This window comes from Sphaerodactylus townsendi, linkage group LG02 (assembly GCF_021028975.2).
Source record: "Sphaerodactylus townsendi isolate TG3544 linkage group LG02, MPM_Stown_v2.3, whole genome shotgun sequence".
Lineage (NCBI taxonomy): Eukaryota > Metazoa > Chordata > Lepidosauria > Squamata > Sphaerodactylidae > Sphaerodactylus > Sphaerodactylus townsendi.
Genome location: NC_059426.1, coordinates 106,233,502 through 106,257,576, shown reverse-complemented (window position 1 = coordinate 106,257,576; position 24,075 = coordinate 106,233,502). Strand labels below are relative to the sequence as shown.

The following is a 24,075-nucleotide window of genomic DNA, read 5'->3' as shown; positions in this document are numbered from 1 at the left end:
CATCCATCCATCCATCCATCCATCCATCCATCCATCCATCCATCCATCCATCCATCCATCCATCCATCCATCCATCCATCCATCCATCCATCCATCCATCCATCCATCCATCCATCCATCCATCCATCCATCCATCCATCCATCCATCCATCCATCCATCCATCCATCCATCCATCCATCCATCCATCCATCCATCCATCCATCCATCCCAAAATTCTGCAACCAAAGTTCTAGAACACAGCTGTTTGAAATTATTCCTACTGTTTTTCAAATCACATGGAAGCTCCATGGAAATAATATATTTAGAATTATTATGTTTGTCATACTCAGTGACGTACTGGGCCTATAGGGCGCCCAGGGGCATGACCACTGCCCATGCACACACCCCTGCTGGCTGCCCTACTTTTTCTGTTCTGCCATATCTTTGAGGCAACTGTCTCTTTCATGAATATGTAACTGCCTTAGACATTTTCTTCCCCATTTGTTTCGCCTGTAATCCCTTATGTATTTCCCAAAAGCTTATGCTGAGGGTTGTGGAGACTCTTGTGAACAAAATATAATGTTCAGTAAAAAGGGGAAATTGGGCAAAACCATGCTAGTGGAGCAACCTTTTGCTGAAGGCCTTGTGTTCATGAAGTTTCATTAGCAAACACTTTTTAGGGCATATAGGAGGCTGCTGGAAAAAGGATGAGAAAATCCACTAACAGCACAGGTTCCAATCCCAAAATCTTATTCCTTTTAGACTTTTATTTTGGATGATGATACTGAGATAGATTGATCCACCAATTATGCCTTCCATTTTAGATTACAAATATGGAGGTTGAAAGTGAAGTACAGATGGCACACCATCCCCTCTTACATGCTCACTTGTATACTTCCTAGTTTTTCTTTTCTTTTCCATAAAGAGCACAAGGCATATGTTGCCGGAAAGGAATACAAACAGGACTCTGTTTTTAAAATACAGTCAGATTTCTATTAAACCTTCCCAAATGTCCTGCATGTAAAATGTCCTCAACTTACTGTATCTTCTATTTCTTACTTATCATGCCTTGTAATGTTTGTATCACTTTATTCTTGAGCAGGTGCTGGTGAGGGGATCCAGATTATTTAAAAAGCATACTGAAACCATTGTTTTAACTGACATTTATAGAACAAAAATAAACATAACGAGTATTTGGAATTTAGGGGCACCTCTGTGATGGTCTTCATTTTGAAATATTTATTTATTTAGTACACCACAAAATATCCCACAACATTTTGTATTGTGAAAAAAAGTAAAACACCAGAGATGCAGGAACAACCTGACATTATCCAATTTCAAACAACAATAAAGCTGACATGTAAGCAGACAGCTCTGGGGGAAAACCGAAGGGTGCAATCCTATGTATATTTACCAAGGCGGGAGTTCATTGAAATCAATGTGACTTACCTCTGGGTAAGCATGCATAGACGTGGGCTGTACTGCATATGTTAAAGAAATTGCATAGTATATCAACATATTCTTTTACACCATGATTTTGCTTGCAACTATATACCCATATAAATACAGGACAGTCTTTTATATAGGTTGTTTCTGCATGGTCCAAATATCCTGGGTTGAACAAGGGAAATATCCCGGTTTGGCCAAGAAGTTCGCATGGTCCCCAGTCCTAAAATGGAATTTTCAAAAATTGCCAATTTGGCAATTCTCTTCAAAAATCCTGGGTTGAATGCACTAACGTGCAAACACCACAGGAGCAGAACCAGTGTATTTTCCCCACCCAGCTGCCTGATCTCCCTGCCCCCCTGATCTCCACACCTCATGTCATGTCAGTTTTCAGCTCTGCTGAGACACCGACTGCTGCAGCTTGCCCTTCCTGAAACATTCCCCTAAGCACATTTTCTGCTCATGGTATCAACTGGGTGCTATTTTGCCTGGGTTAATCAGAAGTGGAGTCCCAAAATGTACCCGTTTTATTTTCTGTACATATACATGTTGCTCAGAGCACATAGCTAGGAAGACTTTGGGTCAAATGTTAGTGGACATATCATGGCGGGGAGGGGGAGTCTCTTGCTTTCCACAAAAATATGAGAATGTGAGTGGGAATGTGATGTGATGCTCCATTGCTTTTTGCTACTGCTTGCCATGGTGAGGCCTGCATCGGGCCCTGTCCAGAACGGGAAAGGTAGGGGGCTTTGTTTTCCCCTGCTAGCTGTGGGTCAACCAAACAGAAGCACCAAACAGAAGTGGGGGTGGCAACAGCCCAAAATAGACCTTGGGCGGGAAATGGCCAGTTTGAGTTCAGTGTTAAGGAAGGGTCGGCAGCAACTCCTGGTGTCGTTTTGAGCTATTAGCGTGCATGGACAACAATGGCTGGCACAAATGGCGATGCTGTTGCTTGGGTCTACAGCGGGAGCTCTGCAAAGGGACTAAGAAGAGGTGTTGCCTCAATAGGTTCAGATCTCCTTGCTCACAAAACGTGGTCCTATCCAAAAACCACCAAGCAGGTGTAAAGGCAGGTGCCAGCAATTCAAAAGGCAGGGTGGATACTTCATTCAAGCTGTCAGCCCAAAACAACAGCCTATCAGAATATGGGACACTGGGGATGTTTGAGTATGCGCAGATACGCTTGTGGTTTAAATACAAAAGACCACGGCTCGGGTCAAACAAACTGGAGTATTTTCTCCTGGTCTTCACTCGATTCCTTCACAGAAACAGGCAGCTATGCGAAGGGAGAAACTGGGATAAAATAGACCCGGATTGTAAGATACCAATTGTAACCCAGTATAATTGTGCCATGTGGAAACGGCCATACAACTTTATACATAAGAAAAAGTATACTACAATAAAAATCTATATAATCCTACCTGTGTAAAAAAAACACCTCAATTTTCTCAAACACATTAAAAGAACACTCAGAAATGCCTTTACATTTACACATCAATCTGATATAAACATTCATGTCTTCATTATATCCTGTTGGTTAGCACTGGTATAAGATTCACCTTTGGCTGAGACTCAAATGTGCTTTGGCAAGACCCACAGCAGTAACTAAATCTACTGTCTGTTTAAGGCAAAGTAAATGTTACCTGGCCTCTGTTAAAAAACCTGTGAAACTATGAAATTATATGACAAACTCACTGGAAAATACTTCACTGAAAAATATCTGAAGCTACAATCTGTAGACTTTGATTAACAAATAATTCATCAAAAGTTGAAACTGACTTTAAAAGAGAAATTATTTCCCAGATACTAAATATACACATTTTAAAACCATGCACACTTATATTGGTTTTACAACATTTCAACAGTTATGGCTTCCCCCAAATAAATATAGTAGGATAAAGTTGCAGAGAATTCCTAGGTCCTCTCCCAGCATTTTCTGGGGAAAAATAACAGTATTTGTTTAAAAACATACTATCTGCTTTTAAGGCTCTAGTGCTGATATGTTCTTAATGTTCACACAAGCTTTACAATGCAGAATCCTTACACTCTTCCAAAATAGAGAATTGCTGGTGATAGTTTACATATTGTAATATTGTCATTTCTGATGAGATTCCACAAAAAATAGCTTTTGCAGAAAAGTAAGAAGTTACCCCTCTTATCTATGTAACCTTGTCTGATAGTAAGTGAAATAGCAGCATCGTTCAATCAATGTAGACTACATCCATACTTTCTAAAGCAAAAAAAGATGTGGGCCAAAAAAAGGAAGGACTGCAGCTAATTCAGCCACTTGGGTGGATCCTAACCCTATCATCTTGCCCCAAAGATCAAAGTTTGAAGCCTTCCTGTATCTTAAGGGGCCTTCCTCCTAGTTAAGTGACTCTTTTGTTGGCAAAAAAAGCCATTTAAGGTAAAGGAAGGCCCCTTAGGATGGAAGAAGACTCTTTGGAGGATGGCTGGATCCTTAAATACTAATACAACTGCCTATCTTCATTTTCTATATTGTAAAGTCATTTTAATTATCTTTTCAGGCTTACAAAGAAGGCCCTATCAAGCTCTACTCTTTGATCCCCAGGAGCTGATTCATTAAAAATTTTTTAATGTAGCTCCATACTCAGAACAGCCTAGGCACAAGGCAATGATGGATTTCCCATTATTAACAGAGTTAATAATTAATTAGATGCCATGGTTTTCAGAAAGTTATAAATTGATGTGGGGGAAAGACACATTTTACAGATAACAGAAATGTCCAATCTAGAAAAAGATTCAAGAAGTAACTTGCTTGGAACTTTGGAGCTTTATGACTTCATCTGTAAATAAGATGAACCTGCCTCCACCCACCTTATGTAAAGTTAAAAATGTCACATAACTATAATGGATGGTGACAGCTTTGGTAGGAGCTGTACAACAGAAGGTGTTGCCTCCATGACATGCCTATATGTGTTTTTCAAAAGGGGGAGGGAGGAGTGGTAACTCTGTGTTTATGCTGTACCATTTTAAATTGCCAGTCAGAGTTCAGTGATTGTTCTTCCAAAAACATATTTCCTTGTTAACACAAAACTAGATGTCAGACAGAAGCTTTCTCTTCAATATGATAGATTTCTAACTGGATGGTTTTTTCCTATACATTGAACAGCATTTAATTTCATTACATTAAGTGGTACAGATTAAATATGTGATGACTACTTCAGTGAAACTAGGCCAATGTTAATGTGACTCACCCTTTGTATCAGACCATTGTTTTTTCTTCTGTATCTGGATTGTCATATTTGTCATACTGCTCTTTGTTCAAAGGGCTCAGAGTTCCATTTTACAGTTCAATCCTAAGGAGAATTACTACAGGCTAAGGCCACTGAATTAGATTGAAGTAACTCTCATTAGACTTGCACGGTTTCACAATGGTCATTTCTGCACGGTCCAAATATCCTGGGTTAAGAAGGGAAATATCCTGATTTGGCCAAGAATTTTGCTCAGTTCCCAATCGTGAAGCGGGTTTGTCCTGTGATATTTTCCATCATGTTTTTTTCAAAAATGGCTAAAATCAAGATCTTTTTCTGGGCTTTTCCAAAATCCCACCTTGAACCTGCTACCATGCAAACACCGTGGGAGCAAAACCATTTTATTTTTCCCACCCTGCCGCCTGATCTCCCTACCCCGCCACCCTGCCTGATCCCCCCATCTGATGTCATGTCATTTTTCATCTCTGCTGAGCTGCCAACTGGTGTGGCAGACCGAGTGCCATTTTGCCTGGGTTAATCAAGAGTTAATTGGGAGCAGAGTCCCCAAAACGTCCCCTTTTTCTTTTCTGTACATGTACTGGTTGCTTGGAGTGTGTAGCTAGGGAGATGCACAACTTCAGTTGAATGTTACTGGGCAGTGTCTCATTTTATGTAAAATAAGAGAATGAGAGTAGAAACGTGATGCTCTGCCCCATTGTTGCTTTATGATTTTGGCTACCACTTGCTGTTTCGTAGGCTGCACTGGCCCCTATCCAAAACTGGAAAAAGGCGGGGGGGGGGGAGGGCTTGGTTTTCGTGCAGTTGCTGTGGGTTGACCAATCAGAGGCACTGCTTTTGTGGGCATGAGAATGCCCTGAATCGACAAGAATTGCAGAGCATTCAAGTTGCCACCCAAAAAGAACAGCCAATCAGAACTTAGGGCACCGGGGATGTTTGCACATGAGCGGGTATGCTTGTGGTGTAAATACAAAAAACCTGGGCTAATGAGAAACAAACTGGAGCATTTCCTCCGGATCTTAACTTGATTCTTCCATGAAAACAGGCACCCATGCAAAGGGAAAAACCAGGATAAAATAGACCTGGATTTTACAATACCAAATGTAACCCGGTATAATTATGTCGTGCAGAATCGGCCAATGATCATGCAATTGTTAGCTTGTGAGATAGTGTGCTGATCTTTGTAATGGAACAGGAATTTAAAGCTGGCCTTACCACAACCTTTATTTTAGACTTATATCCTGCACCCACCCTGAGTCACAGGATTCAGTGTGGCTTACAACAGTTCAATAAATATCAATAAACACCCAAACCCTCAATAAATCTCCCCATATAATAGTTACAACATTGATTTCACCATAAAATTGACCTTCCCTGATATTTTTGGCACTATGTCTACTACTGATCTAACACACTGACAGTGACCATGACTGCAAAACTATATTGTGAACCAAAGCTTAGCGAAATATGGTTTCAAAAAGCCCTAAAAAGGTCCCTTTCATTAAAGTCATGGATCTCTAAGCGCACATGATAGCTACTTTAATGAGTCTTCCTTTCAAGAATCGAAAGATTCTGCCCATCCATAAATCACATTTGTGTGGGAGGGGGCGGGGAAGGCATAAATCAAGAAGCAGTATAGTACTATGTAGCCAACAAAAAACACAGTCCATACATTTCATTTGCTTCCTTCCTATACCTACTCAGTTATCCCTGAAAAGACAAATCTTTTGAACTAAGCCATTCTCTTCAAGCAAGCCTTGTAAAGAAATAAAAGAAACATGCTCATTTTTCTCATTTGATGAAACAATAGGCCTTATTTGTAAGCTCCTTAGTAAAAAATAATGCCCTTTGATTTCTTTCCATTATATCACATCATATATCCCATCTCTCACAGCATTGTTAAAAATCACATTTCTCCTGGAATACAACGTCTTCACAAGAAAGCAAAACCAAACACAATCATATAGCTCTATCATAAGTCACAGAAAACTGTGTACTCTTCCCAACAAAAGGACATATCAAATATAATAATTTTAACACCAATAAACTATAACATTCCTTTTCCCCTCTAGATGTAGATCCCTTCCATTCTTGTACATAAATAGAAGAAAAGAGTCTTTGAAATATTTACATCCACAAGCAATTCCTGTTTGTCATGATGTGGAGAGGGCTTTTTTAAAAAGATGTCTCTAGTTCTCATTTTCTCTCCATCCACGGGCATTCTTTCCAAACTTATATACCAATCTTCGACCATCAACTCGTTCTAGAATTTCTCTTTTGTAATAATATCTGTTAAACAAAATTCATGGTGTCAGACGTGTAAAAACAATCCAACTGGTTTAAATGAGGTTGACCCATCCCTAATACAGATCTCTAATATACCACACAGAGAGACAGTGTGATGTAATGGTTAAGAGTGTCATAACTAGCATCTGTGAGACTCATGTTCAAATCCCCACTCAAGCAATAACAGCTAGCTGTGTGACCTTGGGCAAGTCACACTGTCTCAGCCAACTTAACTCACAGTGTAGTTGTGAAGATAAAATGGAGAAGATGAGAATGACTGTAATGATTGTAAGCTTTGGGTCCCCAACAGGGAGAAAGATGGGGTTTAGTTAGTTAGTTAGATCCTCCCATGCTAAGTAGCATATCAGGCAACAAGTGACCTCCAGCTTTTCTGGGTGAGGGTTTCAGCTTCCTCTCAGGTAAATTAATTAAATGAATTAAAGACATAAATAAACAATATTTTCAGGGGTGCACACATTTAGCGTTTAGTCACAGAACCAGTTCCCAAGTATCATTTCACAGGGTTATATAGACTGCAACGCCACTATTCTCCACACTGGCACTTCATTAGAATTCCTTTGTGGTGGTGGAAAGTGCCATCAAGTCATAACTGACCCCGAAGGGTTTTCAAGGGAAGAGTGGTTCAGAGGTGGTTTGCCAGTGCCTGCATCTGCATCACAACCATGGTGTGATGGGGACTTCAAATAACAAACAACTTTATGTGCTGCAGGGGAACATAAGAGAGTGACACTCAGAGGTGGGGGGGCCTTCCATCAACAGAATTGCTTTGGCTGAATCCAGCCCTTAGATTTTTCATCTTATAATGTTATGCTGCCCTGACCTGCATGACCCAGGGTAGCCTGATCTTATCAGATCTCAGACACAGGCAGGGTTGGCCCTGGTTAATACTTGAATGGGAGGCCATCATGGAAGTACAGGGTGTTGTGCAGTGGAGGCAATGGCAGCGTGGTGCAGTGGTTAAGAGCAAGTGCACTCTAATCTGGGAACCGGGTTTGATTCCCCACTCTGCCACTTGAACTGTGGAGGCTTATCTGGTGAACTAGATTAGCTTGTGCACATGCCAGCTGCATGACCTTGGGCTAGTCACAGTTCTTAGCCCCACCCACCTCACAGGTGTGAGGGGAAAAGGAAAATGAGATTGTGAGTGGGGAAGGGAAAGGAGATTGTAAGGGGGGAAGGGAAAGGAGATTGTAAGCCCCTTTGAGTCTCCTTACAGGAGAGAAAGGGGAAATATAAATCCAAACTACTACTCCTCCTCCTCTTCTTCTTCAAATCATGTCTGAACATCCCTTACCTTTGGAAATCCCATCAAGGGCTGCCATAAGTCAGCAGTGGTTTGACAGCACTTTACACACACAATGTTACTCCTCATATGACTTTCATGTGGGACAGAAAACTTCAGGAAAATGAACCATATAAAAATACCTTTTGGTTTATTACATTTTAAACTTTTCAAGTTTACAGTATTTGATAATCCATCTGTGGTTATTATAGTTCAGTGGTCTTTTTACTGTATCAAACATCACACACTGAAGATTTTTAAACTAAGTAAAAAAAATTATCTTGTTACCTCATGGCACGGCTAAGTTTCTCATATGTCATGCTGCTATTGTTTTTCTTCTTCCCCCACAGTTGAGCCACCGCCTCTGATTTTAGGAATCTGAAGACACCTTCAGTCCGATCTTCCCATTTTATTAACCCTGGGTTCTTCTCTGGATGCAGGAGAATGTCTCGGATAAATTCCCACAAGTGAGTTCCTCGAGGAGCTAATATAAAATTATGTTAAAAGAAAACTTTACTCAGAAAAAAAAACCCAGTTCCATGTATGAAGGGAATTTTTGATACAATTTTAAAAAGGGAACAGTGTCTGCACAATTTTATAAAGATGTCTCTATAAAAGACTGGAAGAAAATGATCTTCCTAGTTTATGAGCATAACTATATATTCAACACAGAATCCAAATAGTTTATTTCAACAGCGCCATGACCCAGAACCATATCTTTCAAATCCCTCACTTGGCTGCTTTTTGATGCTTATTCCTTTGTACAGGAAACATGACTGTTGTGACTTCATTAAAATGGCTGCAAGATCACATGCAGGGGTTCCATATAGTGCTATTAGAGACTGCTTAAATAGTGGAAGAATGAGACCTTAAATTTTGTGAATTTTGGGTAAGTCGTCATTCCCTTATTTAGAACTATATGAGCAACACTGCAAGTAAAAACAAATTTTATCTTATTTGTTGCATTTCAACTGCTCTTTTCTGCTTTGAGATAATAAAAAACTATAAAACTGAGGGACTATTCAAATAGTATATTGTAGGAATAACTCTGTGATTGGTAAGATTTCCTTTTCATAGAAAAGAAGAAAAGAAGTAGGATGTACTATGTTAGTGTTTTAAATTGTTAGTTGGTTGCAGTAGAAGGATGGTGAAACAAAATGTAGTAAATAAAAAATCCTTTAGAATACAGATGATAGAAACCTGGAATCAAGGGTGTTAAAATTGACTGGCCAGGAAGCTGTTGCTTTCAGATAAATATGATCTAACTTAGTTCATTAGTTACTTTCTCACCATAGTGAGCAGAAAGAGCATATGCAAGCCCAGGACTAATACTATCTGCAATATAATGACTGAACAACAACAAAGTGTAATGGAGAGTAATTTAGTTTTGGGCATCATTTGAGTCCATAGACTTTACATTAAACTGTTTATGTTGTATTTCTCTTCTACTGCTGCCTTTGGTCAATTCCCCACCGGAAAAATGAATGTACATACTAACTGGTTTGGGAAAAAACGGGACCTTTTGAGCATGGTTTCAGTGTCCCCACTGCAGCTTCTGCCTCACAAACGATCCTTGTTCCCAGAAACGCAGCAGCAACGAAGGATTCCCCACTGAGGCAGACTGAACACGCGATCCGCTCAGGGACTATCCTGATTGACTGCTGCATTGTGTTGGGGAGGAATTTTTTTTTTATTTTTAACCTTGTGGATACACATCTGCACGAGCATGCGCAGAATGACTCTACGCGGAGATGAAGAAACGGGCAATTAAAGCAAAGCCTTGTTTCCGCACACCTCCATGTAGTCAGATCCACATGGATACGATGTGTAGCACTGCTTTGTATTGCCTTCTACTCAGTCAATCAGTCCAAATCAGTTGCTTCGTATCCATGTGGCACTCCAGTCTGCAAAAAAAAAAAAAAAAGGCTGCGTGTGCATCGCGCACAACCCAGTGCATTTTCATTGGATGGGAGGTTCCACGTCACTACTAGCAGCGGGAAAAATGAATCCGGATTCACCCCCACAACTTTCCCACCACTCCAGATTGCCCACACATTTTTTGAAAAGGTCTACTTTCTTCCAGGTTCTAAAATAACACGTGCGGGGGGGGGGGGGGGGGCACCAGAAACGGGATGAAAGCGTGTTCGGTGCTGGTGCAGTGGGGAGTTCTGCTGGAACCTGGATATTTTGTGTGACGAGCATGCATCTAATCTTCAGTGGGGAATCAACCTTTGTGTTCCATTCACTTTTTTCTGTACTGTTTGTAATCAGCCTCCCTGTAGGGACAACTCTGTATATACTTACTGTGCTTCTTGTTGTGGGATTTTGGAAGATGGTCTTGTGTTTTTTTAATATCGGCAGAACCTTCTGTAACAGAAAAAGGGGTCACCTTGTGTTAATTCTTCAACTCATAGTCTTGTAACCATTTCAGTGATTGTTTGTACAATATTAAACCGAAGGAACATTTTGCACCCAAAAGTGCATTTTATCAGGCTGTAATAAAAGAAAACTGAAGATCAAATTGATGATACAGATCTAATTGTCAGATTTTTGTACAAATCTATCATGACTGATGTGTATAAAATGACAGAGGATTTATTTATACTGGAAGATTTTTCATACATTAGAAGAAGAAGAAGAAGAAGAAGAAGAAGAAGAAGAAGAAGAAGAAGAAGAAGAAGAAGAAGAAGAGTTTGGATTTATATCCCCCCTTTCTCTCCTGCAGGAGACTCAAAGGGGCTTACAATCTCCTTGCCCTTCCCCCTCACAACAAACACCCTGTGAGGTGGGTGGGGCTGAGAGAGCTCAGAAGAGCTGTGACTAGCCCAAGGTCACCCAGCTGGCGTGTGTGGGAGTGTACAGGCTAATCTGAATTCCCCAGATAAGCCTCCACAGCTCAGGCAGCAGAGCTGGGAATCAAACCTGGTTCCTCCAGATTAGATACACAAGCTCTTAACCTCCTACGCCACTGCTGCTCCTGAATGATATCCATGGACAGACTTCAGGAAGGAAATCTCCTGCTACTCACTGCCACTCAGATAAGCAGCAGGAAGAAACTGGCCAGCAAAATAGTGGGAGGGGAACCGTCATCCCCTCATGATGATATAATATCTGGTAACAATGCTCTAGCTTTGGCCAAAACTTCTATAGTTTCCATAGTGCTTTCAGCAAGTGCTAGAGTAGTGGTTCCAATGTGGTGCCCCAGGGCATCATGGTACCCGTTAAAGCAAAGATATATCTTGGGGAGGCAGAAGGGTCACATGGGGGCACACTGGGTCGTTCCTCCTGCCCAGGAGCAAGAAGCAGCTCACCCACTGGCCACCTGCTTGCTCCCTGCCGCTTCTTCTGCCCACGCACGTTGTTCACACACATGCCACCCACCCACCCACTTCCCCCATCCTTTGCATGCCACTTGCATGCCAGCCAGCTGCCCACTTGCTCCCACTGTTGCTTCCCTCGTTCTCCCCATTCCCCTTATTTTGCTGGCTTTTCTCTCTATCACCCTTTTTCTCCCTTACCCTCATTCTGTCCCCCCTCACACACACACACTTCTGCCATTGGCCACTCATTCTCAGCCTAACCTACTTTGCCGGGCTATTATGAAGGTAAAATGGAGGAGAGGAGCATGATGTAAGTCACTTTGGTTCCTACTGGAGAGAAAGGTGGGTTGGGAAGTTCCAGAAGATTCAGATAATAAGTGGTGTAAGTGTGTGTTAGGGACAGGAAGGAAGCTGACCAGGAAAGCACTGTCATAGAGTTCATCCTCCAAAGCAGTCATATTCTCCAGGGTAACAGATCTCTGTAATTCGTGGTCCACCTGGAGGTTGGCAACCCTAATTTAATGTAATTTCTCTGAGTATAGGTAGCTTGTCCCAAGAGTGAAAGGACCTTCCAGAATCACTGCTGCTTTTGTGGATGCTTGTCAGGGTGGTGGGGGAGAGACAAAATTAGTTCTTGCCCTGGACTTCATTTTCTGTAGATACACCACTGCAGTTAACTGTTTTTAGGAACTGGGTGTGCCCAGATAGGGCTTTCATTCAGCAAGGCTTCTGAATGGCCATGCAGAATTTTTTACATGTTGTTTTGGAAGCAGTTGCCACCACAGTACAAGGATATGTGCTGTGTTATTCAAGTTAAACTGTGGCAATCATTTTGTGGTTGGTTCTGCCTCCTGTGACAGCCATTTTGTTTTTGTGGCAGTCATTTTGTTGCTGCATCCACCATGCCATGTCCAAATTCCAAATGGGACTGCAAGCTCAAAAATGTTGGGGACCCTTGTGCTGCAATATTGCATCCTGCACGGTAGAGGCATGCCGGGGGGAAATGGCGCCCAAAGACATCTGTTCTCCTGGTACCCTCCACCCCTGAGCTCCCTATTCATAGGAAAAAAACTGTACAACCAGCATGACATCCCACGATTTGTTACCATTTTAATATTCTGGGGTTTTAAAACAAATAACATTATTATTAAAATTTCTAGTCCACTTTTCAACTATATGTTCTTAAACAGGCTTATCAAAATTCAGACTTATCAAAACTCAGTAACAAAAATCAGTAACAAAAATCAGTAGCAGAAGCTCAACATTCTTGTCCATTAAAGCAGTACAAACTTTCTGCCTCTCTTCTGAGTGACTGTTTTGGCCTAATTTCATTATCAGAACATGTAATGTTGCCACCCGAGGATGGGACCACCCCTTCTCTGAGCCCTTTATTCAATAAACACACAACACTCATGGCTGGGGAAATTACTTGGCCATAGTCAATCATTTTATTACAATATGAAGCGTGAGGCGAAGCATGGGATTCTGATCTGCTTTGTAACACTGGGCAACCTCTCCGCAGGGGTGCCTTCTGGGCAAGTTGCTCTTCCTGCTGCCCTGCTGGCTGACGGATGCCCTTGCTGCTGCCACGGAACTCCAGTGGGCCATCGACCTCTTACTGGAGTTTTGCTGCGATGCTCAGCTGGGCGGTCAGCCTCTTGCCATAGCATTCATACGACAGTGGGGGGGGGGAGGTAGTTCCCTAATTTCTTTCCCCCCAGCCCCCTCAGATCAATTCCCATGTGCTAAACCACAGAATGGCTTTGACAAAGAAGCATGCATTAACACAACACCGAAGTATGCAAAAAAGGGGGAGAGATGGGTGGGCGAGTTGTTGGCCGGCCAGGGCGTGTGGTTGGAGAACAACGGCTGGCTTGGCCTTATGTAAGCTCCGGCCGGCCTCCCCTGCCCGGTGATGCGCCCTGCCCTTATGGGGTATGGCTGAGAGGCCCTTATTCGCCCTTACAAGAGTAGGTGCCAAAGGCCTCTTCATGCCCATCCTGGGCAGCAATTGCGGCTGCAGTGATTCCTGGCCGCTCTTTTTTTGTTACTCTGAATTAGCAATCCTGGGAAAGTATATATTTTAAAATGTCTTGTGGTTAGTACCATGCAAACATATGGACAGTGTAAATAGGAAATCTGCCTTGTAGGATGCCAGATAACTATTCATTTAAAATATTTCAATCTTATAGTCCTTCTGAGACTAACACAAACTACAAGCTGTAATAAAAATTAAAACAATGTAGCAGAGTTAAAAACATGCATAGACAGCCATAGCCAAGACATCTCAGCATCTTCTTTTCTACAGTTACTTTATTCTTCTCAAACTGCTATAAATGCATAACCAGAGCATGAATGTGATACTGCAAGATTTACTACCTCTGATGAGAAGGTGCCACTTAATGATGCCCTGTATACATTGCTCTGCATACAACTATTCATTTCTTCATGAATTTGTCTAATCCTTTTTAAAGCCTTCTAAGCCTGGGGCCATCACAATATCTTAACATATATTCCAGAAGTAAATCACATAGTAGTAGTAGTAGTAGTAGTAGTAGTAGTAGTAGTAGTAGTAGTAGTAGTAGTAGTAGTAGTAGTAGTAGTATGAGGAGGAGGAGGAGGAGGAGGAGGAGTTTGGATTTATAACTCCCCCTTTATCTCCTGAAGGAGACTCAAAGGGGATTACAAACTCCTTTCCCTTCCTCTCCCCACACTTTGTGAGGTAGGTGGGGCTGAGAGAGTTCCGAAGAATTGTGACTAGCCCAAGGTCATCCAGCAAGAAGTGGGGAAACAAATCTGGTTCACCAGAAAAGACTCTGATGCTCATGTGCAGGAGTGGGGATCCAAACCCAGTTCTCCAGATTAGAGTCCCCCTGCTCTCAACCATTATACCACACTAGCTCTCCACATGAATAAATTAATCTTTTTGTCAGTCCTACTTCCAATGGGCTTTACTAGGTAACCTCAAAACTCTAATATTACACATAGAGAACCTGAAAGGACTTATGGGGAGGGCATTTCATTTTCCCTTCCTACTACTTCCACTTCCCCTTCCCTGAAAGCCTCCATAGCCTCCCCCCTTTCCTGCTTCCTTCTCTCCTTCCCATCCACAAGCCAAGCTACCTTAGTTGCCTCCCATACAACTTTCTCTTCTTCCCTTCCCCTGGCAGGTTCTCCCTGGCTCAGATTTACTGTGCCAATTACCAGGCCTAGTTGTGCCACAGAATTTATGGGCGCCACCTCACTTTTCCATGTATGCTCCTTATCACACTATTGCTTCTTTCCATCCTCCTGGAAGCCTTTATATTCTCTCCCCTTTCTCCACTTCATTTTCTCTTCCCACCCATAAACTTACCTACATTTTACCTGCCCTAGATCTTCAGCTATTTCTCCACAACTAGGACCCAAAATAGCTTCCATAATTCTCCTCTCCTCTATTTTGTCATCACAACAACCCTGTGAAATAGATTAAGCTGAGGCTAGCCTAAGGTCACCTAGCAAGCTTCCATAGCAGACTGGGACTTGAACTTAGGTGTCCCAGTTCATATTTCAACATTCCAATAACTACCCCACACCACATTGACTTTTCTGCAGTGACTGCTATTGAACAGGACTAAACAGCTGTGCCTAAATCATGCAGATCTTGTAACAACCCACAGGCGGCCTAGCCCGAGTGAGTCCTCTCTGAAAGGCCAAAATAGCTCTGGAAAGGGTCTTGTTTTTTATCAAGGCTTCAAAGGTAATAATACTATTGTGGATGTTTAGCAACAACCACTGAGAGGGCACTGAAGCTACACTGCTGCTTCTATTAGTTTGGGAGTCTTTAACACTCCATTCTTTCTTTTTTTAAAGATCTGATTATTTTGCAGACCTCAGGCTTTTCATGGTCTTAATCTCTGAATCTACAGATGGGGCAATGTTGAGAATAAGATATATTGACAGGAGAAGGTGAAGGTGCTTGTGTTAGAACTAAATTCTTTGGATGGAAATGGTGGCCATTATGTTGTAAAAGGCAATAGACTATAAGATTATTGGCTCCCCGTATTTTTTTACTGAGCTATGTAGCTTCTATCCCAAAGACATTTAGAACATTTTTCTCATATGTTATAACAGCAGCCAGGTTGCTATTTGCTAAACTTCTAAATAGTAATGAATACCAACATGTAGTTTTTAAAAATAAAATTAAATAATGTTATTGACAAATAAAGTTATTGGCATTACAAAAAGCACAACACAAATAAGACTTCCTAGGGACACCTTAAAGAATGCCTCCTTCTAATTTTTTGTCCAGACAGCACAGACAAAAAAGGTATAAAAAGAGAAAGAGGCTTCCCCCCCCCCCGCCCACCATTTCTGCCTGAGTTTAAAGCTCTCATGGCCAACATTTTATGGTGCTGCAAGGATTCTCTGTGCCTCCAGCTATTTGTCCGATGTTTACTTCGAACTTTTGCTCTGCAGGCTCTGCTGCTGGGTGCCTTTTCAGCCCAAAAAGTACATGGTTGTACTCAGCTCCTCTTGCTGATTCCAGCAAAGTATAGTTTTCCCCTTTTTTATTTTCAGTGAGCTGTCTTCAAAGACATAATATGAAAACTGGCATGGATTCTGACATTGTGTCTGCATGCCATCGAAAATAAAAAAGGGGGAAACTATATATTACCAGAACTATATATTACCAGAATCTGCAGCAGAGCCTGCAGAGCAAACATTCGAAGTAAACATCAGCTAATAGAAGAAGAGTTTGGATTTATATCCTCCCTTTCTCTCCTGTAAGGAGACTCAAAGGGACTTACAATCTCCTTTCCCTCCCCCCCCCTCACAACAAACACCCTGTCAGTTAGGTTGGGCTGATGAGCTCCGAAGAACTGTGACTCGCCCAACGTCACCCAGCTGTGTTGGAGTGCACAAACAAATCTAGTTCACCAGATAAGTGCAGGCACAGAGAATCCCTGCAGCACCATACAATCTTGGGTGTGAGAAGTGAAGGAAACTGACAAGAGAGCTTTAATGGTCAGGTGAGAAAAATAAGATGTCAGCTTCTAAGCTCTGCACAGCAAAAAGAGAAAACTTGCAGATGACTTGGGAAAAATAGTTTGCTAGTTTTGCATCTTCAAGCTGAAATAAGGAGTCCTGAGGACATCTTGGAGGAAAAGCTGTGCAGAATTCCTCCCCAAGATGCCTTCCCCCCGCCCCAGACATCTTATTTGCACTGTCCATAATGGACCTGTGATTTTATTTAATCATCTGGTTTTAATCAAAGTTAATTATATCTATAATTTGCTTTAGAATTTTATTTAGTAATTAAGCTGTCTGGATTTATATATATCATTACTTGACTTTGTGCTACTAAAAACTGTGGGACTTTATGTACCATATTTACAAATGTTAAAATGAAACTAAAAAAATGAAATTAAGTGTTGCAACAGTGCTAGCCCTGCTACAATGAACACAAACTCCTGTATTGGCCCTTTATTTTTCATAGATTTTTTGAAGACTCTTATTCTCTTGGAACAGATATAATGCACACTGTTATGTAGTGGTATTGTGCTGATGTATATCCACCTGTCAGAACACATAACAATTTGGCAGGGGCTGTTTCTGAGAAAATGAAAATGCCAAATAATTCCAGGGAAAAAAGCCAACGTTGTCATAAAATCTTGGCAGTTGGGACTACCTGTTTTCTTGCCAGACTTATACTGTTCAATCCTAAACAGAGTCACACCCTTCTAAACCCACTAAATTAACTTGACTCAGAAGGGTGTAACTCTGTTTAGGATTGCACTGTTAGGGACATACTATTTTTTTTCACCTGATGCAAAAGCCGTGAAAAAATATCCAGTTTCAGAGTGATGGTAATTCTAAGCTTATGAAAGAAAATGCCCTCCTGTCATTGCTTATCCACTATGCTGAATTCTCACTTCTTTAGAACAAGCAAAAGACCCATTTGTCTAATCTACAGCAGGCAATCAGTTTTTCTTTATCTGTGGGACATCCAATTTCCAGGAACTCCTGCTGTGTCTGCCCTACAGGATATTTAATGCCAGGGAATCTTGAAGCCCACACACATACTTCCACCTACATACATGAATAAACCGTTACCACAGCTTGCTTTCCATGCAAATTACTTATTTGCATGTGCAAATGGCTTATAGTAAATGCCAAACTGTGTACAAACTTGCCTGAGGTGGGGTTTTTTTGAACTTTCAAAAATCAGTCCAGCAAATTAGTATAAACAAGAGCAGTCTTCCATTAGTTCCTGCTGAAAAACAGAAAGCATGTGGGTACTTTACTCACATCAGGAAAAATTATCTCATTATACCTGTACCATTTTCTTGTATTGCCAAATTCAGAGAGCACTATCCGGTGTCATAAGCCAGTCCCTGGACACTGAGGACTCCGATGCAAAGCCTGAAGATACTGTGGAGTCAGAGCTGGCTCCTTGCAAGGAGATGCAAGCAACAGAACCAGCTCCAAGCCCTTTCCTGTAAGCCAAAGCAGAGCCTGATGCAGTGCAGCTGGGAGAGCCATCAGGAATCTCAGTAGAGTGAAGGTAAGAGCCAGCTGCTCAAAGGAGGCAGAAGCTACAGTTGCAGGGTAAAAGGAAAAGTGCTCGCATTGCTGGTAGGTATGGCACAGGGGTCTGTAAAATGAAGGTATCTGCATCTGAAGAGGCCTGAGTCCTTGCAGGATCCTAGCCTCATTAGCCAAGACTTCCTATATAAAACCTATCTTGGACTTGGGTCTGTCTGGGTGCAATGAGTGTATTTCCTGGTAAGTTTCACATGCCTAGTCTTCCTCTGATTTTCAGCCTGCTTGCCTGACCTCCTGCCTGCACCTTTACTCTGGAATGCCTTGACCAAGCCTTTGCTTGCTGCCTGCTCTCACTCTGAATTGTTGTGATTACACCTTTGCTTGCTGACTGCCTTGACTCTGGGGCCACATTCTAGCTACCACCTGCCAACAGCACATTCTGTTGTATAATTAGCTGAGCTAGTGGGAAAGCCATGAAAACCAATTAAGGCCCTTATTGAAACAATAATTTAAAACCTCAAAATATTTAAGAATGAGAATTTCAGGAATTCAAAGTCCATTTTCCAGGAACGAATACCTTAAAGCCTAGATTAAAACAACACTTTTCTTGACTGTCTTGTCATTTTAATTTAAATCTGCCAAAATCACATCTTTTCTACTGAGGTACTGATTCCTGCTCATTTGTGTAAACAAGAGTTTATTACTTTTACAGAGTTGTTTTGGTCATGAGGAGTTCGTGAAGACAAGGTTTTGATAAATGATAATATCCCAATATATCAACATAAGTGTCCTGCAAAACTTAAGAGGAAAAAAGTCATAATATTTTAATATGATTCAGGAATAAGCCACTTCTTTTTACAAAATATAAGTAATTTCCACATGGCAAAATTATACCTGTATGCCACCAGGTTTTTTAAACCTGGCTCCATTTTATCCTAGTTTCTCCCTTCGCACTGCTGCCCATTTCTTTCCAGAAGCTGAGTTAGGACTAGGAGGTAATACTCCAGTTTCTTCCACACGAGCCGGAGTCTTTTGTATTTACACCACAAGTGCATCTACGCATGCACAAACCTCTCAATTGGTTGAGAGCGGTGAGGCGGGAAAAATAAACCATTTTATTCTGCTCCCATGGTGTTTGCATGGCAGCAGGGTCACTCAGGGATATTTAAAAAGAATAGCCAATTTGGCATTTTTTTTTTAATCCCAAGGGAAATATCGCAGGGCAACACTGGGGCAGGCCCACTTTAGCACCGGAAATCGTGTGGAAAACTTGCATGAACCAGGATATTTCACTTGCCCATCCTGGGATGTTTGGACAGTGAAGAAAGAGCTGTACATACTTAGGCCCCTTCTGCCAGGGGCATGGGGGGATGGCACCCAGGGCAAAATTGCACCCACCCCCATGCCCCCATTTACATTAGAGCAGCCCCAACCCCCTGGGGCCCCACCCCTGCTTCCCCCCCACTTACCTTAGTTCAGCCGGCTGCCACTGGTTGAACTTAGGTAACTGGGGGGCAAGCACCCCCATGTCCCCCCACCCACACTCTTCCCTCTGCCCCCCACTCCCGCTGTCCCCCACTTACCTTAGTTCAGCCAGACGCAAAGAGCAGTCGGCTGACAAAGCAGCCTGGCTAGGCAACTGCCCAGCCCAGTCCCGTGGCCCAGTCCCGCCAGGCTGCTCTGGGCCACGGGGCCTGGCTGGTGGGGTGGGGCTGGGCAGGGGTGCCTAGCAGCAGCTTCTGCCTGGCCTGCAACGGGGGAAGGATGTGGCGGCAATTTTCCGCCCCATCTGATCCTCCCCACCCTTTTGTAGCTATGTGATTGCCTTCCGCACATGCAGAATAATGCACTTTCAATCCACTTTAATAATGGTTTGCAAATGGATTTTGCTATTCCTCACAGTAAAATCCAGCAGCAAAGGAGATTGAAAGTGGATTGAAAGTTCATTATTCTGCATGTGTGGAAAGGGCCTTAGTTTGAATAACAGACGGTACCCTTAAGCACGCCATGTTCCCTCTATGCCCAATAATTAAGAAAATAAACACATCACAACAGGGCGTTTGATTGAACAGCACTATTGTCAGGATGATCTGAAGAGCTAATGGTCATTTCACAAAAATTAGGTGGAAAGAGGAATTAATACATACTATCAGGACTAAGAATAACATTTCTATTTGTTAAAGATTTTCTGTTACTTGGATCCTAAAGTGTAAGGATATGTTGCTGGCAACCAAAATAAAGATAATTCTTATTATAGCATTCCCCAGTGTGTAAGTTGGACAATGAAGAAAGCAGACAGGAAGAAATGATTCATTTGAAATGGGGTATTGGTGGAGAGTTTTATGAATACCATGGACAGTCAAAAAGACAAATAAGTGGGTTCAAGATCAAATCAAGTCTGAACTCTCCCTAGATGCTAAAATGGCAAATTGAGGCTATTGTACTTTGCTCACATTATATATATATAAAAAAACTTTCAGGTGAAAAAAGAGAAAAATGAAAGTCACTGGAAAAGACAAGAATGCTAAGAAAAGCAGAAGGCAACAGGAAAAGAGGAAGACCCAACATGTGATGAATTGATGTAGTCACAGACGCCATGGTCCTCACTTTGCAAGACTTGAACAAGGTTGTTAATGATAGGATGCTTGGAAGTCTTGAATTCATAGAGTTACCCTAGGTCAAAAGAGACATGATGGCACATGGCATGCGCGCACGCACACACACAGCTCCTGTGCCTTGACCAACTACAGAAAGAGGCTGAAATTAAAAAGTGTAGTATTCTCCAACATGGTAGAGTAGAATGGAGAAATCTTTGTCTTTGAACTGTAACCTTTCAACTGTAGAAATGTGAATGTGATTTAATGCTACATTCAAGAGGCACTTGTATAGCAATACCACATTACTAACTCTTCATCCTGGAAGAAAACAAACTTCTTGAATTTTTCCTAACATGGAGGCATTAAAAGGAAATATTTAAAACAACATTACAGTAGCAAGCTGTTTTGCATTTTAATAGCTACCTTATATTTCCCCCTCAGGTGTCTATCTTTGATAAGTATCTTTGCACATCAACATAATGAAATTAACTAAAGGAATTACAAGTAGTCTATTATCTTTTTTAGTTTATTCTCATCATTTTCTTAATCATCATCATTTTTTCAATTCTCTATTTATTTCCTTTATCATTGGTCCAGAATGGCTTGAATACTGGTACACTTCCACTGATGGAGGCATTTTTACCAGTTTCTCATTCCCACTGCGGACTTCTGATTGCCCTCTAATTCTGGTCTCAAGGGTCCACTATGTTCAAAAATGTGGGGATCATTTTGTGCTGCAATGGGTAGATGCTATTAAAGTCCTTTTTTTCAGTGCAGATTTATCATTAGATCAAAGACCTGTGTTCCATTGTCAACAGATAACACGAGGCCCATTCATACTTTTATATGAAATCTACCACAATCTCTCCAAATGCAATAAGGAGTCCAAGAACGACTTACTAGTGAACTTGCTTATATAAAAGACAGCAGCTTCTAGGTCACAAAATGGTTGCTAGAGAAATTATGTCATATAATGGCAATTAATGAAAAATAAATTGTTTAAGTATGCCACATTCTGAAAAGTGTCTTATTTTTATTCAGTGGCAACATACTATTGTCCTTAGTTTATGTTTGGCTAATCTGTTTATTAAATAAGTAAAACTAATTCAAACTAGTTTAAGGGGGAAAATTGTGCCAGCCAGGTATTAGCAGATAACAGGTTTCCTGATTTTTCCTAAGTAATAAGGCCAATTTTCACAAATGGGAATCAACTAGAGACTTTCAATTTGAATTATGTGCAGCTGATTGATGTGCAAGCTAAGTTTTACATAACTGCTGACAACGTGTTAGCCACAGCCTCACAATATTTCCAAGGTTCTAGCAAAATGCTAATGAGAAATGTTGTGTGGTGGCAGGGAGAATCTGCATAATGCAGCCTTTAAACTACTGATTCTTTCCAAGCAGCAGCCACCATGCAGAATAAATTGGAAACAAAGCTAAATCTTCCCATCAGCTACAGCTTGATGCAAAATATTTGCATATATAGCCTGTTTTATTTATTTTATTTTATTCAAGCAACAACTAGATGGAAAACTTCTGGTGTCCTTTTACCGCTGTGCTATAGAGAGTGTCCTAACCTACTGCATCTGTGTATGGTTCTCCAGTTGCACAGTGGCGAATAGGAAGGCGCTCCAAAGGGTGATCAATACTGCACAAAGGATTATCGGCTGCCCTCTCCCCTCCTTGGAAGAAATCTATAATGCCCGAAGTCTAAATAAAGCCCAAAATATTCTAAGGGACCCGTCTCATCCAGCACACTCTCTTTTTAAACTGCTACCATCTGGCAGACGATACAGGGCCCTCAGAACTAGGACAAAGAGGCTTAGAGACAGCTTCTACTCTAGAGCTGTGGCTATGCTAAACTCCGCTGCTTCATATTGATGTATTTGGGGCTATGTAGGGATGGGTGGAGGATGATGATGTATGAGTCTGAAATTGCATGAGTCTGAAATTGTATGAGTCTGAAATTGTGTGCATCGAGGAATGCTGCTGTAAATTTCGTTGTGCGTGCACAATGACAATAAAATGCTTATGCTTATGCTTATGCTTATGCTTATTTAGTATACCGCCCTATCCCCGAGGGGCTCATATCTACTTCACATATATATGCATGATTATGGTTGAGTATATGAACTGACTCTTCTGCAACACATTTGGTTTGAATGGTGTAAGGATATATAAAAGCTCTATCTCTGGTATTTTACCCATGATCTGTTTATTCAAGTAGGCTTGATACTGCAATCATCAGTAATGAAAAGCACCTGAGAATGAATGTCTCAAGAGTGTTGATACCTGAACCTGTGAAGCTGATAAAAGTGAATATTCATGGAATATTCCCATCAATGTCCACATTTTGATATCTAACCATTCTCCAAAATTAAATGAATCTACACATCTACAGAAGCAGAAGGCACCCACTTATAAGGGGAAATTGTTTTAGCAGCAGCATCAATCTTTATTAGGCATATAAAATAAACTCTAATGGATACTGTGACCAGGAAAAAAGAACAGAAGAATAATGATAACCAGAAAGATTAGATACAACATTCAATCACTTGTAAAATATGTTCTGCTACTTTTCCCAACCCTGCAACATCTGAATTATTTAACAGGAGCCCCACAGTGAAGCTGTCAGAGCAGCCTGCAGTTTTGTCTAAAAACAGACAATGAAAGAAATTTCTAATATTCACATATCTCAGACAATCGAGTATAATATGCACAAGAATCTCCGCTTGATTCTTGCAATGTGGACAAACCCATTCCTGGAAAGGGATAAATAGCGACCCTTCGTCACAGCAGATGGTAAAGTATTGCATCTAGCCTTTGTGATAATCCATCTCTGTTGGGGTTCAGCCAATAATCCAAGATATTTAGCTGTTCACCCCTGTTCAGGTATTATTACAAAAGAAAGGGGTGAGCAGGTTTTATTAGCTTGCCCCAATAAGAGATGGTATTCTTGTTCTAAGAGTCTGCTTTTTAAGGTTCTTGTTTGAAGTCTGCTTTTTAAGGTTTGGAATATCTCATTAGGTGAAAACATACATAGAACTTCAAATGATAAACCTAGACAGTGTATTTTGGATTTTAATAATTGACACCATTCGAATGCAAACAAGTCTGGAAATATATGTTAAACTACGCAGTATATGTTAAACTGCGATCATCACTGTTGAAACATAGTTTGATCCGGTACTACATTCAAGTGTTCAACCATACACTAGTTTCAAGTAGGTTCTGGCCGGATTCAAAGCATAGTGCGGCATATGGGACACAATGCGGTATCCCAAAGTTTTTGTAGAGGAAACCAGACTGAATTCTTTCAACAGATTTGTTCCAAGTGACTATCCATAAAGGAACCCCATATAGAAGTTGCTGAACTACCTTA

At 41.3% G+C, this 24,075-nt stretch overlaps 1 protein-coding gene across 1 annotated transcript in view; it reads right to left on the bottom strand.

Moving 5' to 3' along the window:
- Positions 1-5,857: 5,857 nt before the first annotated feature.
- The window catches only part of EHF (ETS homologous factor), a 79,465-nt gene continuing 61,247 nt past the window's right edge, over positions 5,858-24,075 (bottom strand). The window contains exons 7-9 of the mRNA XM_048483256.1: positions 10,553-10,615; positions 8,537-8,732; positions 5,858-6,948 (exon numbers count right to left, since the gene is read on the bottom strand). Coding sequence (XP_048339213.1) covers positions 6,849-6,948; positions 8,537-8,732; positions 10,553-10,615 — 359 coding nt within the window. The 3' untranslated portion in view covers positions 5,858-6,848. The remainder of the gene's footprint in view (positions 6,949-8,536; positions 8,733-10,552; positions 10,616-24,075) is intronic.